This window comes from Euprymna scolopes, chromosome 39 (assembly GCF_053919585.1).
Source record: "Euprymna scolopes isolate OS-2025 chromosome 39, ASM5391958v1, whole genome shotgun sequence".
Classification (NCBI taxonomy): domain Eukaryota; kingdom Metazoa; phylum Mollusca; class Cephalopoda; order Sepiida; family Sepiolidae; genus Euprymna; species Euprymna scolopes.
In genome coordinates, this window is record NC_136520.1 from 76,412,601 (window position 1) to 76,428,762 (window position 16,162).

The window sequence follows — 16,162 nt, forward strand, 5'->3', positions numbered from 1 at the left end:
TATAAAAACAAGAAGCAACCACAGAATTCGCGCATAAGCCTGACGAATCCTATAGTGGATGAAACGCAGAATATTCAGTGTAGCTTAATCGCCATATATATTTTATAAATTACTATATATATATATATATATATATATATATAGATAGATAGATAGATAGATAGATAGATAGATAGATATAATTACACCAAGCCTCATAGAAAAAAAAAGAAAACAACAATAAATGTTCCTGATGATAATCGGATGCACCGATAGAAAACGCTCGAGAAAATATGGCTGAACAACACACTTTGGGCGTCATTCTGTATAAGTTACCTACTGAAATTAAAAACACACCCGGCAAATTGAAAATCATCTATTAAGATTGGAAAATAGAATAACTCCGTCGTGTTTAATTAGACATTTCTGAATAATAACCTGCTGCCAAAATATACATATATATATATATATATATATATATATATATATATATATATATATATATATGAAAAAAAATCAATGCGAAATATATATACATGTTTATATCTTTTCTGTATTTATTTCCTATGTGTTGGCGTGAAGAAATACAAAAAGTCTTTTGAACAAAAAAAACAAGTGTTCCTTTCAAAAGCACATAATTTTCGACCGATCCTTCGATCGTCCCATATCGATATGTGTGTGTGTGTGTGTGTGTGTGTGTGTGTGTGTGTGTGTGTGTGTGTGTGTGTGTGTGTGTGTGTGTGGTTGTGTGTGTGTGTGTGTGTATACGTATATATATGATGTATATATGCACACACACATACGCATACAAGTGTAGAAGAATTTGAATCCTCAGGAAATATCTGTTTCTCGGAATGTAAAATTGCGAATCATCACGTGTGAATACAAGAATTGGCAGACGCTGAGCGAGAAGAATTAACGACAAAAACGCGTCGGCAAATGAAAAATGCTGCTGAACAAAGAATATGGAAGGTCTGATAAATCAGACCGGAATTCGCACAAACAAAGTGATACTCGAACCGGAAGTCATTAAAATAATTTATCAATATGAACTTCAAACATTTAACCTAAAAAGAAAACCGCCAGAAATTCTTTGTTTTCTTCGCACCACCAGTAAACTATTTTCCAGCCTTTTTTTTTTATTTGTTTGCTTTTTTTTTTTTTTTTTTTCGCATTCGAACTATTTACTTTCTTGCGTAATAGACACGCTGAATTTTAAATCTGCTTTTTTTTCGTTTGAATCGCAACAAGGTCTACTGTGATCTATAGCGCATTAACGCAGTTTTCCAGAAGGATCTGTAACGCTAGTTTTTACAGCATAATTACATAAGCACGCTGGTTCTTGTTAGATCACCGAAGTTAAGCATCTTTCAGCATGGTCGGTACCAAAATGGGTGAACATTTTGAAATATCAGGTCTTGTATATGCTCTCGGCTTATGTCAGTATTATTTCTAGCCGGTCTTTGACTTCTTGTCACTGGAATCAAGCACTGTCGGAGAGGAGTGGTTATAAATTGCTCAACCCTTGTTTCACAATTCAACGGATGTCATTCATTATCCCTGCATGTGTTCAGATTGTCATCGTCCGACGAACGAACATCCAACACAGTTGAGGATGGTATCACACGCATCAAGAGGATACTCCATCTAAAATATCAAACCGGAAGTTACAAACATAAAATCCGGAAATCAGTGTAATTAAAATAACTTATCATTTTCTTTAAAATATCATTTGTGCCTTTCCTACTTTTTTTCTAAGTAATCTCCGACTTTATTCAGGCGTGTCTTTTCGAGGTAGATTGATCTCGTTCCATCAGTCATGACCAGATAGATACCTGAAGTACAAAGTGCCTTCAATAAGTTTCCAGACATTTTTTTATAGACATTTAAAATTTCTGTAGACTCTTGAAAATTCAGTGTCTTATTGCGATACATCTTATGAGATGCCTGACCAATTTTTATGATTCCAGGTTTAAATGAACAGCCACATCAGCAATCGGAATACACCCTATTAAAGGCTGGTTTTCACTTCAGCTGGTGAATTTCAAAAATGCAATCTGGCCGTGGGGACGATATGTAATAAATTCTGTTTTAAGCTTAGATAAATGCTACAGACACGTATGGAATGCTTCAGACTGCTTTTGGACCATCTTGCATGAATTGAGCATCAATTGTTGAGTGGTATAAGGGATTCAATAAAGGCAGGGAGTTTGTGATGGATGATGAGAAATGTAGGAGGAGTAAAGAAGTCTGAGCACTAGAGTTTATCGGCTAAATAAAGAATTTCATAATAATAAGTCCATTTTGTGTCTCTCGAGCCAATCAGTGTACAGTCTGATGTTGGTATAGCAACTATACATGCAATTATACGCGAAGAACTGAAGATGCGGAAGATTTACGCGGATGCATCTGTCCACAACTCCATCCTTGTCACAGATTATTTGATCAAGATGAGCATCAAGACAGTTCCTCGGCCTCCCTATACTTCAGACCTTGCTCCGTGTGACTTTTGGTTATTCCCTAAGCTACAGGAAACCTTAAAGGCTGTCATTATGAGAAAATTGAAGAGATGAAAGAGGCTGTGATAAGGGTCATTGACACGCTCACGCATGAGGACTTCCATGTGGCTTTCCGGAAGTTGTTATGCAACGAAACGGAAGTTAGTAAACATAAAATGAAATGAGAAACCATATTGAAATAATTTATTTGAAAAAGTTAGTTTATTTTTTACACTTCTTATATTATTATGAAATTTTTTTTTTAACACTGATGTTATCACACAAAAAAAGACTAATGAGAATCTTTATTATCTTGTCGAACTCCGATATCGGCACAGAATTTTTTTCTTCGTCTACGAGTGTATCGTAACAGCAACAAACACAGGAAACAAATGCAACTAAATTGCTACAGTTAATTTTATTTTTTATTTCAGACTATTAGTCTCATCTTTATTAGTTGTTGTTTTTTTGTTTTTGTTTTTTTTTGTTTTTTTTTGTTTTTTAAAAAAGAAAAAAAAACAACTAATAAAGATGAGACTAATAGTCCGAAATAAAAAATAAAATTAACATAAAATGCTCATCTCAAAATAAAAAATTCCAATTAAGGAATAATATATATATATATATAAATTGATACAGGTCGGCATTTTTTAATTTTTTTTTTTTTTACAACAAAAAGTTTTTTTTTTACTCTCTTGTCTCGGCACCATTCTCTCGCTGCCACACATCCATCTTTTTCGACTGCTTTTCCTTCTCCGTTCTTTTTACACGTCCATCTCCTTCGGCCCGACTTTTTTTCTTTTTTTTTTGCCTCTACCACGTGGTGCCCTTTTTTTATCAGACGCAAACCCGAGCACACTTATCAATTTGCATACGCGTTCAAACGCTGCTCCTGCTGCTAAAACAATCGTTAGCCAGCCATCCTTCGGCTGCTGCTGATATCTTCATACGCGCTCATATGCGCTCTGTTACGGGGGCGGGGGGATAGCATGTTCTCGTTCTGTCAGCCATGACTGGCTAGAAGATCTTAGCAAATTGCAGTTTTATTCAACCTCCAGAAGATTTAAACTTTAAAACTGAACCAATTACTTTATCCATTACGCCATGCATCCTTATAGTATGAGTTTTCAAATCCTTGAACTATGTTGTTTAATATATAAGGTGATATATAATAGTAAGTAGAATACTAGAATTGTCCGTAAAGGCCCGTGGAATAGAAACTAAAGTACTTGATAAAATTCCGTTGTAAATTTACACTCTTCTGAAGGTTGATGGTTCAACCCTCAGCAGGGCGACACTCAAAATAAAATTGAAAATTATTTAGTACTTCTACCTAGTCATGGCTGACAGAACGAGATCATGCTACCCGATATGGATTTAATAAAAGGTTCCGTTTGAAATTTCGTGCAGATTTCTGAGTTCGACAGAAAGTTTCCCGAATTCGACAGATACACCAGAAGAAGGTCGGTGGTTACATCGATCGAAACGTTGTTAAAATGGCACTGAAAATAAGAACTGTTGTCCGAATAGTCCAAATAAAACGATTTAATGTGGTATTTCTTTATTTATATGTTTTTTTTCTATTTATTTCAGAACGGGCGGGAATATTTACCAATGTTTAGTGACAAAGACAAGAACGAATAAACAGAGACCGGAAGTCGATGTAGCGTTTCAAGAGGCTCACGTGGATCGCGTTACCGGTTCGAAGATAAACTACCAACACGCACAGGTACAAAACGAAGAAAGTGAAGAAGAAGAAGAAGAAGAGGAAGAAGAAGAAGAAGAGGAAGAAGAAGAAGAAATGAATCTTTAGTACAAAAAATGATAAGTCGATAAAACTTGTATTAGTGCGTTATCATTCACGAAGACAATCACTTAGAAGAAATATAGTTTTATTTTATGAGCACATCGGAATAGGATTAAGTCAAAAATAATAAATTCCCCCGAAAAAAAAATATTTATTAAATTTTAATTCCGTCAAGAAACTTGCATATAGATACACATATAAGTAAATATGCATATATATGAGAAATAATACAATAAACTATAAATATAGATATATATTTATAAGAAACATAAATATATAAGAAAAGATATATCTGTATAGGATTAGATATAATATAAGAAAAAACATATATTTATATGTAAGAAAAGACATCTATATACATATTTAAGAAACATAACACACACACATATAAGATATATATAAGAAATAAATCACATATATGTATATGTGTGTGTATACTAATATATATATATATGCATTAAAAATGATGATGAAGATTGAAAAGTTTTTCAGATAAATTACAAAAATTAAATAAAGTCAATTTTTCTTCCATCTTCGTTCTTCGACAGTTCAATACGATTTAAATAATTCTCAAACGGTGCACATCAGTCGAATCGACTTATACAGCCTACAATTTCGTACAACTACGGCTTAGATTCAACCAACTGCACCATTTTAATAATTAAATACCTTCACATTTTAACGTCTCTCAATTTCCTGTTCACCGGTTGTTTTCTTTTTAATTCGTAACAAGAAATCAAAATTCGCAATTAGATTTTTTGGTTTGTTTCTACTTTCGATAAACTCGGTCGAAAACGGAAGTTTTGCCACTGTTCAAAACGAATTACACTCGAAACCAATTACAGGCATTTATTTATTTTTTTGAAGACTAGACGTTCGACTTTACCGATAAATATTTCCGCGGCAGCCTTTCTATAAATTGCCAGACTCGTATTTAAATTAAAAAAGTAAAGTAAATAATAATTTAAAAAAAAAAACGATCGTTTATGTTGACCATTATTCACGCCCACTTCCCCCTGAAGAACTCAAGAATCAAATAAATATTTTCGCACCAAAATTAATAACTTGATAATAAAACTCTTAAGTTTGAAAGACGTTTCTTTTAGACATCTGTAAACGTTTTTAACAGATTTATATTGTTAATTGAACGCACTGTATAAAGATATATCTATATCTATATGCCTGTATTGTATATGACATATAAAACCTCATCGTGATATTGAAGTCCTTCAGCTGACGATTGTTAATTAAAAAAGAAAAATTACTTCCGGTTTTCTCTTGTGATCGATTTCATAGAAAATTATTAAATCCGCAACACTACTACAGCATATTATACAAGAACTTGGAGTTGTGATTTTTTTTATTCTTCTCATAAGGTGCTCTACGCCATTTGCCTTGCACCAGATGATTAAAAATCGTTGTTTCTAACTCTATATCATATACACCTACATCGAGCCGCCGTCGTTTGGTTAGACGTGACTGTTGTCGGTTGATTGTGGTTTCGTTGCCCTATATTGGAAGGGATTATTTTACCTGGAGATTGGTTCTCTTATTACCTGCCAAGATGTGCGATGAGAACCTGCCGGCCGGCACGTGCGCCAGATCCAAACTCGTGGTAGTCGGAGATTGTGGTTGTGGCAAAACGGCATTAATACACCGTTACGTTAATGAAAGCTTTCTTGAGGTAAGTTATTTTTTTTTTTTTTACAAATATTTTTTTAATTTATTTTTTTACAAAAATTAGTTTATTTATTTTTTTACAAAAAATTATTTATTTACTTTTTTACAAATATATTTTATTTATTTTTTAAAAATATTTTCATCTATTTTTTTACAAATATATTTTATTTATTTTTTACAAATATATTTTATTTATTTTTTATAAATATTTATATTTATTTTTTCACAAATATTTTTTATTCATTTTTTACAAATATATTTTATTTATTTATTTACAAATATATTTTATTTATTTTTTACAAATATATTTATTTATTTTTTACAAATATATTATTTATTTTTTACAAATATTTTGTATTTATTTTTTTACAAATATATTTTATTTATTTTTTTTACAAATATTTTGTATTTATTTTTTACAAGTATATTTTATTTATTTTTTACAAATATTTTGTATTTTTTTTACAAATATATTTTATTTATTTATTTTAAATATTTTTTATTTATTTTTGTACAAATACTTTTTTATTTAGTTTCTACAAATATTTTTTTATTTTTGTCATCCTTATATAGAAACAAGAATAAAATCAAGATGTGTTTTTTATTCATTTATTTATTAAAACGAGTTAACCATAAAAAAACACTCTTTCTCCGAACTCCATTATTTTTCTTCCACTGTTCCCTCTCCCATTTAAAGATTGGTCTGCTTGTTTTCGTTTGTATTATTTTCACGCTCCTCATGTTATCCCAATGGATTTTTATATGCAAATATAAAATTTGATAAAATAAAATTTCCAAAAAATTGGAAAATATCTTATTAGAATGGTCCGGAGAGTAAATTTTGTATTGTGACGATTAAGTTGTTTCTAGTCAATAGTAGGATAGACATTTTTTATCAATGTTTTGTATTAAAGAGTTATAATTTATCAAGATATACAGTCCACTCGAGGATAAGAGCTCCTGCGTTTATGGATGGTGAAATCATGATGTGATGATTGCTAAGTATTGTCGAAATTAGTCGAAACTTGCTTATTTAAAATGGATCGTTTCCAAGAATGACCACTGGCCTGTTTCTCTCACACTTCTAATGGCCTTGAGCCAAATTTGTTTAAAATAAAAAAAAACTTTTATAAATGTGGAAGAGTATAACATTCAGGGAACCGGCCGTTAAAATTATTTGGTGTATGGATAAAAATGAGCAAATGAAAGACGGTCTTGTAGAGCTTGTTTTTATATTTTCATACATCAATTTATTTTCCAGATCAATAATAGATACAAAGAAGTAAAATAGACTTACTGTTTGAGATAACCGGGTTGGTAGAAGGTTTTGATATTTCGAGAATATAATCTCTTTTTCAGAAAGGGATCAAAAGAAATGTTATTAAAAAATGGAGCAAAATAAATAAATGTAAGCTCAAGAAAACGCTCTTTTGTTTGTCGATTTTTGTGTAGACATCACATAATTTTAACAGCCGGTTCTCTGCATTGCTATAACCTTCCTATACTCTTCCACATTTATTTACCAGCAATGCTTCAAGCAAACTACCTTTCTCTTTTATCAAAAACTTTTATATTTTTTGCAAAGTATTATCTAACAGTGCAGTAACTGTTCTCGATTCCCAACAACATCAGACGTTTTGTAACTGCTGTAAAATTTAAACTAGAAATATTTCTGTAAATTACCTCCATTGAAACTGAAATAAAATTAAATTTTAATAAATTTGTATTAGCGCAATACATATTTTTATTGAATTGTTTTTATTAATATCATTCATAATTATATAAATATATCTATCAACGAAACCATTGCGTATACACACACACACACACACACACACACACATATATATATATATATATTTGTTTATTAATTATACAGAAGTTCAGAAAACCATTGGTACCGTCGGTTTCAAGCCCAACACAACAGGAAACCGTTAATGGTAACACGTAAATGATGTTCAGCTCTCGTCAGCCATCTTGTTTTCTCTTCTTCGAGAGCTGAACATCATTTACGTGTTACCATTAACGGTTTCCCTTTGTGTTGGGCTTGCAACCGACGGTATCAATGTTTTTCTGAACTTCTGTATAATTAATAAACAAATATTTAGCTCTTATATCGAAAAAGTTTTTCTTTGTAATCGAGCACTTTGTCGGAACAGTAAACAAATATATATAGCATATATATATATATATATATATAGCATATATATATATATATATATATATATATATATATATATATATGTGTTATTTTTTTAATGACTTTTTACAAAATCCATTGATTTTGCTTGTATTCTTATTGACATCTCAACCGAGTTTAGGATCCAGTATTTTTTGTTATATCAATTCTACATCATCATCATCATCATCATTATTATTATTATTATTATTATTATTATTATTATTATTATTATTATTATTATTATTATTCTCTACATTTTGTCAGATATTATCCAACTAGAATATAGATAAATAGACAGGTAGACGGATAGATAGTTTTATAATATACAAAACGTAAGCAAATCGTCGATTAAAAACAAAAACAAAAATAATGGTCAACTATAACATTTTAAGATGGCCGGCCATGTTTGTTTATAAATCTGGGTGTTTTCGTTGAGTTCATTTTGAACCATTCTGCATTGTTCGGTTAATTTGGATATAAATAAACAATTTTTAATTTTCATCCAAAGACGGCCTTCACGATCGCTATCTTGCGTGGTTTTAAACGATTTCTAATTTCAAAATCTGTTATCGCTTCGATGCGAGTCAAGGAGGACATTCCTGGGATGAATCCTTAAGAACAAGACCCGCCTTTGTTCTTTACTTACAAACATTTATTCATGAAAATCATAACATAGAGAGGAATCGCACAAACAACGCGAACACTTAGTTAAATAATGACCCCAAAAAGAAATATTTCCTCATCTCTCTCTGGTTCTCTTTCCCTCTCTATCCCTCCCTCTCTACCCCTCCCTCCATTTCTCTATCTCTCCATAAGTATATACATAGATATTAGCTATTTTCATAATTTTTTATGTAGCTCTACGCACGTATTGAGCGCAAAGGAAGTAAATATTTAAACTACATAGACTTTTGTGAATACATGAAATAATAATAATAATAATAATAATAATAATAATAATAATAATAATAATAATAATTTTGTGTTTTGTGATCGTACCCAGCTTTATGAAGTTGTATATAAGCCGGCCATTAATCAAAATGTATTGTTGAAACTGCATGTATTTCGTGTTGAATAATAGGATTAACGTTGCTGTGTCTGTAATATATTTGTTTGTGTAATTTTGCCTTCTCTCTCGCTCTCCCTCTCTCTCTCTCTCTCTCTCTCTCTCTTTCTCTCTCTCTCTCTCATATATATATATATATATATATATATATATTAAGAGGTATATATCACAAAAACAGGGGGAAAGTACTCGATACGTTTTCTATTATTTCAACCTCTGGATAATTCTTCTTCCTCCTCCTCATCCTCCTCCTCCTCTTCTTCTTCTTCTTCTTCTTCTTCTTATTATTATTATTATTATTATTATTATCATCATAAATACATATATACACACATACAAACATACACCCACATACATACATACATACATGATAATTGCAACGTCTTGTCAGACGAGTTCCACTCCCTCAGACACTTAATGTCTATGAGCCCAAATGCCTGAGGGAGTATCTATACAAAGATTATGTTACAGAGTGTTAGCTTTGTACGACAGCTAAGTCTCTCTCTCAGTTCAAAATGTTGAGATCCAACAACAAGCAAGGGCAAGATAGCCAGCAACAAGTTAAACTGCACACCAGCTTAATGCGGGTACTGGTCTTCCGCTGGTTTCTCGCGTTATGAGGAAAAGTCAGTTGTAAAATATTAAATCTGATTTGAAATTCAACGCATACAAAAAATATATCAAAGATGAAATCTTTTTAAAAGACATAGATAAAGAAAATAAAGGTTGAAACAAGGAAAGGATATGTAATTGTGGTATTGGAGTATACAGGCAATCCTTGAATAGAGTGGGATGATGTTGTTAGAATCCAAGTTAATTAAAGAAATCCACATTCAATGTAACTGAGAGTATTGGTGTATACAAATGAACTAATATTGATGTACTGAAATGAACTGACATTAGTGTATAGGATTAAACGTACATCGATTTATAGAAAATGATCCTACATTGATGTATAGAAATGACATTAATATATTGAAATGAACTTATATTGATTAATAGAACTGTACTGATATTGATTTATTAAAATGAACTGATATTGATTTATAGAAATGAACTGATATCGAATTATTGAAATGAACTGATATCGAATTATTGAAATGAACTTATGTTGATTTATAGAAATGAACTGATATTGATTTATAGAAATGAACTGACATCGATTTATAGAAATGAACTGACATCGATTTATAGAAATGAACTGATATTGATTTATAGAAATGAACTGATATTGATTTATAGAAATGAACTGATATTGATTTATAGAAATGAACTTATATTGATTTATTGAAATGAACTGATATCGATTTATTGAAATGAACTGATATCGATTTATTGAAATGAACTGATATTGATTTATAGAAATGAAATGATATAGATTAATAGAAAAGTAACTGATATTAATTTATAGAAATGAACTGACATTGATTAATAGAAAAGTAACTGATATTAATTTATAGAAATGAACTGATATTGATTCATAGAAATGAACTGATATCGATTTATTGAAATGAACTTACATTCACGTATTGAAATGAACTGACATCCGTGTATAATAATGAAATGACATCGGTGTATAGAAATGAACTTATGATTAGAAATGAACTATCATGTTTGCATACGAATTAACTGGCATCGATTTATAGAAATTAATTGACATTGATGTATTGGAATAAACTGACATTAATGCATTGAAATGAAATTTCTTTTCGTAATTTTGAACGAACTGCTTCTCAACGAAATGAATGGCGATCTGCCTGTCAGAGGAGCATCAGGCAGTTCTCTGAAATTTAAATTAACGAACTGCGCGTAAGATGTGGAAGTACCAAAGCATCTGCAAGTATCCCAGCCGATCATTCGCGCAATCTTTAGTTTTGCCTCCATTGTGGACTTGTTCGCAGATCTCTTGCAGGACTCGGATGTCATTTACGATTGAGTAGATGTAAGCAAGCTACATTGAATTAAACAATTTTCAGTTGTCAAGACCTCATACGTCGAAATCAACGGAAGACTCCTAATATATATATATACACATACATATATATATATATATGTATATATGTGTGTGTATATATATATGTATATATAAATGTGTGTATATATATGTATATATATGCGTGTGTGTATATATATGTATGTGTGTATATATATGTATGTGTATATGTATGTATGTGTATATATATATGTATGTATGTGTATATATATGTATATATATGTGTGTATATATATGTGTATATATGTATGTATGTGTATATATATGTATATATATGTGTGTATATATGTGTATATATATCTGTGTGTATATATGTGTATATATATATGTGTGTGTATATATGTGTATATATGTGTATATATATGTGTATATATAAATGTGTATATATATGTATATATATGTGTGTATATATATTAATGTGTATATATATGTGTGTACATATGTATGTGTGTATATATACATATGTATGTATACATATGTATTTGTATGTATATATATGGATGTATACATATGTATGTTTATGTATACATATATGTATGTATATGTACATATATAAATGCAAATTGATATAGCTAGGTAGTGCAAGGAGACAAAGGGGAAGAGAGAATATTGTTTGTTTAACTCTGTTTGTACATCGAATATTATCGTTTTGCTCATAAAAACCTCCCAACCAATAACCCCCCCCCCCCAACATTTACATAATTCCTCGACAAGGCTTGCACTTCTCAATTTGTCCGTTTCTCTTTAACTGTCGTTTCTCATTTTCTGTTTAAATAAATGTGCTGCTGCTATTATTATTATTATTATTATTATTATTATTATTATTATTATTATTATTAAATTGATTATTTCAAAGTTTGTTTGGAATAAATATTTGCGGAATGAGAGAGAATGCGAGAGAGGATGGCAAAAGACCAGGACGAGAGAGAGAGAGAGAGAGAGAGAGAGAGAGAGAGAGAGAGAGAGAGAGAGAGAGAGAGAGAGATGCAAGTTAAATCCAATAAATGTCTTTTCCGAATGGCGTATTTCATATTTGAATTTAAATTTTTATCGAAACAATCTCGATCATGGAGGGAAGGGATGGAATTTTCCTAAAAGGAAACTCAGTCGAAACAGACAGTTTAATGGAAAATATTGTACCAATTAAATATGCGACATGATTGTAACGTTAGAGCTCTTCCCGTGGAACATTTTGCGTATATATATATATATATATATATATATATATATATATATATATATATATATATATATATATATATATATATGCAGATTCAGCTACTCTGATGAGTCGTAGATGACGAAACACGTGTCAGTGGATAATTATATTAAAAAGAAATACATATGCGCTCCCCATATAGGAGTACCAAATTAGTTAAAAGAAAAATTATTCCCAGCTCGTATGTAGGTAAAAAATGCACTTTCGTAAATAATTGAATTCATTCAAAACGTATCGCAAAAAACAAAAACAAACAACACCTATGGTTGGTTATTTTATGGCATATCAACCCTTTTCAGTTTATTTGATGCCGAATACAGTTATTTTGAAGAAAAATGTTTTAATAGAATGTATTTTTCACAAGTCGGTTTCTATTTAACCCATAGTTGGGACCCTAACAAGTACTACCACTACGGGTCAGAGTGGACCTGGGAGCAATGGCAATTAAAGGGTGGCTCCACATCCCCAAAGCCCGCAAGCTGGGGCCTCACCATCGGATAATTTAAGGACAAATAATCCAGGACCAACAACACCTTATATATATATATATATATATATATATATATATATATATATATATATATATATATATATATATATATATATATATATATATATATAATGAAAAGTACAATTGAATTTACCAAATTATCAAAGATGGTAAAATTAAAGTAAATTATAAATATTAAAGAATTCATATTTATAAAATTATCTCAGCCAGATATAAAAGCTCGATAAAACCAAATAGGAAATAGAGCTTATAATATGAGCAAACAGTTAATAAAATATGTTAAAAAAACACTTTGAAATGAGTTCAAAACATATTTAATCTGAAAATGAAACACTAGATAAATGGATAGTCCTTAATCCACGGAGTTTCGAAGAAATACTGTCCTCATCAGAGGGTAGGAATTAGCAAAATGTGGGATCGGATTTTGCATGCAGAAGTATTTGATGAAACAACAAGTAAGTCAAAGATTTTACTTGAAAACAAAAAGTGAAGCAGAGGGAATATGGTAAAGAAAAACGTGATTACACACGAATGGATAGTCTGGTGGAAGATAAAAAATCCAGTGACGGTAAAATCCAAATGTAAAAGTTCAGGAAAGTTAAAAGAATTTCCAAGAAAGTTAAAAGAATTTCCATTTGTACAAGTAAAATCCAAGCTCTATTTCCTATTTGGTTTTATCGTTTATGGTTTATATCTGGCTGAGACAATTTTATAAATATTAATTCTTTAATATTTATAATTTACTTTAATTTTACCATCTTGGATCATTTTGGTAAATTCAATTGTAATTTTCATTATATATATATATATATATATATATGTATATGTATATAATTATTTTCTACTATAATAATTAAATACCTACAGACACTAGTGTTTCATCCTTTCGGGAATCTTCAGTGCAGGGCGTCACGATTACTACCAGTCGAACGATTCGAACCCCGCATCACGAGACATCTCTGGCTCGATTAGCGGAGACCGTATCCATTCGGCTACCATTAACCGCTTGAAATAACGTTGAATTTTAAACAGCTTAATTTTAAGTGTTCATTTACGTCAGTCAGACAGTGATCTGTGCGTGTGTATGTGTCAGTCTATTTGTCTGTCTATCTGTTCAATTTTTTCCAGAAACTAGTGATCTTATCTCGCTTAAATTTTGAATTGACATATGTTATGATAAGATGCCACTGTATAGGTATTATGGTATCCGTCGTATGGGTACTTAGAGATTAAATGACATTAGTCACCATGGTAATGTATTTACTCTAGAAGTTTTCTTGGAAACTGCTGAGCCGATCTAACTGAAATTTTGTACAGATGTTTGTTATGATAAGGCGCAGCTAACTAAGGATTATGGTGTCCGTTCGATGCACAATTGGGGATTAATAGGCATTAGTCATTACAATATCACATTAACTCTAGTAGGTTTGTCAGTAAGTCCGTCTGGCCAAAATTTAGTGTGAACCTTTGTTATGATCAAGTGCAACGAACCAAGGATTATGGTTCTGACAAAACTTCTAGATAAGATATATTTAATTGACTAATCATTATTAATCCCAATAATCTAAAATATGTACCCTGGCATGTTTGCTGACTCGGTTTGAACAAAATTCACTGGCATATCTCTATATCTCTCAGCAGTTAAATTTTCATTCGCATCTTCATAGACCTTTCTGTGACTTTAACTGGATGCATTAGACTCGCATGAATTTGGCGTGGATTTTCAGTGCCCCAGAATCTAGTATTCTACTTATTGACATACGAAGAGTGATACAAAAAGTTGCACTTAAAGGGGCGGTTAGAATTTTTAAAAGGATCTCTCGGTTGGAATGTATGAGATAAAGTAAAATATGCTCGATTAAATATGTTCCAACACACACGCATCCTCCAAAACGTACATGTAAAACTTCACAAATTTAGACATACATACACACAAATAAACATTGCTAGCTGTCCCTACCGGGCGTTTCCTGGTAGTGTTTTGTACTTTCTATTTATTTGGTTTTTGAACTATACAGTTTTTTTTTCTTCGAACTATTATATTCCTTGAACTGATGGAAAAAAGATGAAGAGATGAAAACCGACACTATTATATAAAAGTCACTTTGTGTGTGTGTGTGTGTGTGTGTGTGTGTGTGTGTGTGTGTGTGTGTGTGTGTGTGTGTGTGTGTGTGTGTGTGTGTGTGTGTGTGAGTTCCTTCCTCATAGGTGCCGAAACAGCTGAGCCTATCATTTGCAAATTTCACACAAAGATAATTTATATGTCTGGAAGTAATTGATCCGATAGGCATTGAAAATCGGAAAAACCCGAAGAATTTTCACAACGAAATGTTTATACGTTACACTGACAAGGGAGATAATCAAATCTTAGCAAAGTATTTCTTCTTAAAAAAAAAAAAAGAATTATTGACATCTGGAGGTATAGCTTAGTGAAAGAGCATTCGACTACGGATCGAATGATCCCCTGTTCAAGCCCGGGTGTAATTCTCCATTTTATTTTAATTTTTTCTTATTAATGAGTTCAATTTACGATAAAAGAATAGGTACCATTTAAAATTACCGCAAATCATTTCTTTGTTTGCATATTTTAAAATAAACATTAATCAGAAGTGACTTTTCCAGAGCATTCATTTTGTTGCCCAACTCCCTCACCTAGTACCTCTGTAGCCTGTGTCCCTAATAGTAGCCCCTACATCAAAGTGGCAATGTGCCTTGTTTGGGGTAAAAAAAAAATATATCAGTTGATTTGATATTGGAAACAAACGCAGATGGAATTTGATGAACGACATTATCATTCTTTTATTATTTTATTTTTATTTTAATTTTCTTATTTTTTTTTTTATTTATTTTTTTTTTATTATTTATTTATTTTTTTTTTTTATTTTTTTTTTTTTGCGAATTAGTCTACCAGGCAAATTATTCTTCGTAATACATAATATTCAATATAGGATTGATTCTATAATAATACATACGCAATCTGCATTAATTAAAATATCATGCTTAAGTGTATTGTACGACCGGGCAACGACGGACTGCCAGCTAGTTCGTATTATTCGGATTATTCTGTTCTCATCTTGTGTGTTATTCGCTCAACGTTTCGTTCGATGTAACCTACGACCTTCTTCAGGTGTATCTTGTCGAACTCGGCAATCTGCACGGGATTTCGACGGCACCTTTTATTTAATCCACGGGGTAGCATGCTCTCGTTCCGTCAACCATGACTGGGT

The 16,162-nt window shown here is 31.1% G+C and overlaps 1 protein-coding gene and 1 long non-coding RNA gene across 2 annotated transcripts in view; both read left to right on the forward strand.

Moving 5' to 3' along the window:
- The window catches only part of LOC145263884 (uncharacterized), a 48,184-nt gene extending 43,742 nt beyond the window's left edge, over positions 1–4,442 (forward strand). The window contains exon 2 of the long non-coding RNA XR_013864611.1: positions 4,071–4,442. This is a non-coding gene — a long non-coding RNA (uncharacterized LOC145263884). The remainder of the gene's footprint in view (positions 1–4,070) is intronic.
- Positions 4,443–5,408: 966 nt separating this feature from the next.
- Positions 5,409–16,162, forward strand: part of LOC145263882 (rho-related GTP-binding protein RhoE-like) — a 373,571-nt gene continuing 362,817 nt past the window's right edge. Inside the window, exon 1 of the mRNA XM_080120964.1 lies at positions 5,409–5,968. Within this exon, the coding sequence (XP_079977090.1) occupies positions 5,849–5,968 (120 nt within the window). The 5' untranslated portion in view covers positions 5,409–5,848. The remainder of the gene's footprint in view (positions 5,969–16,162) is intronic.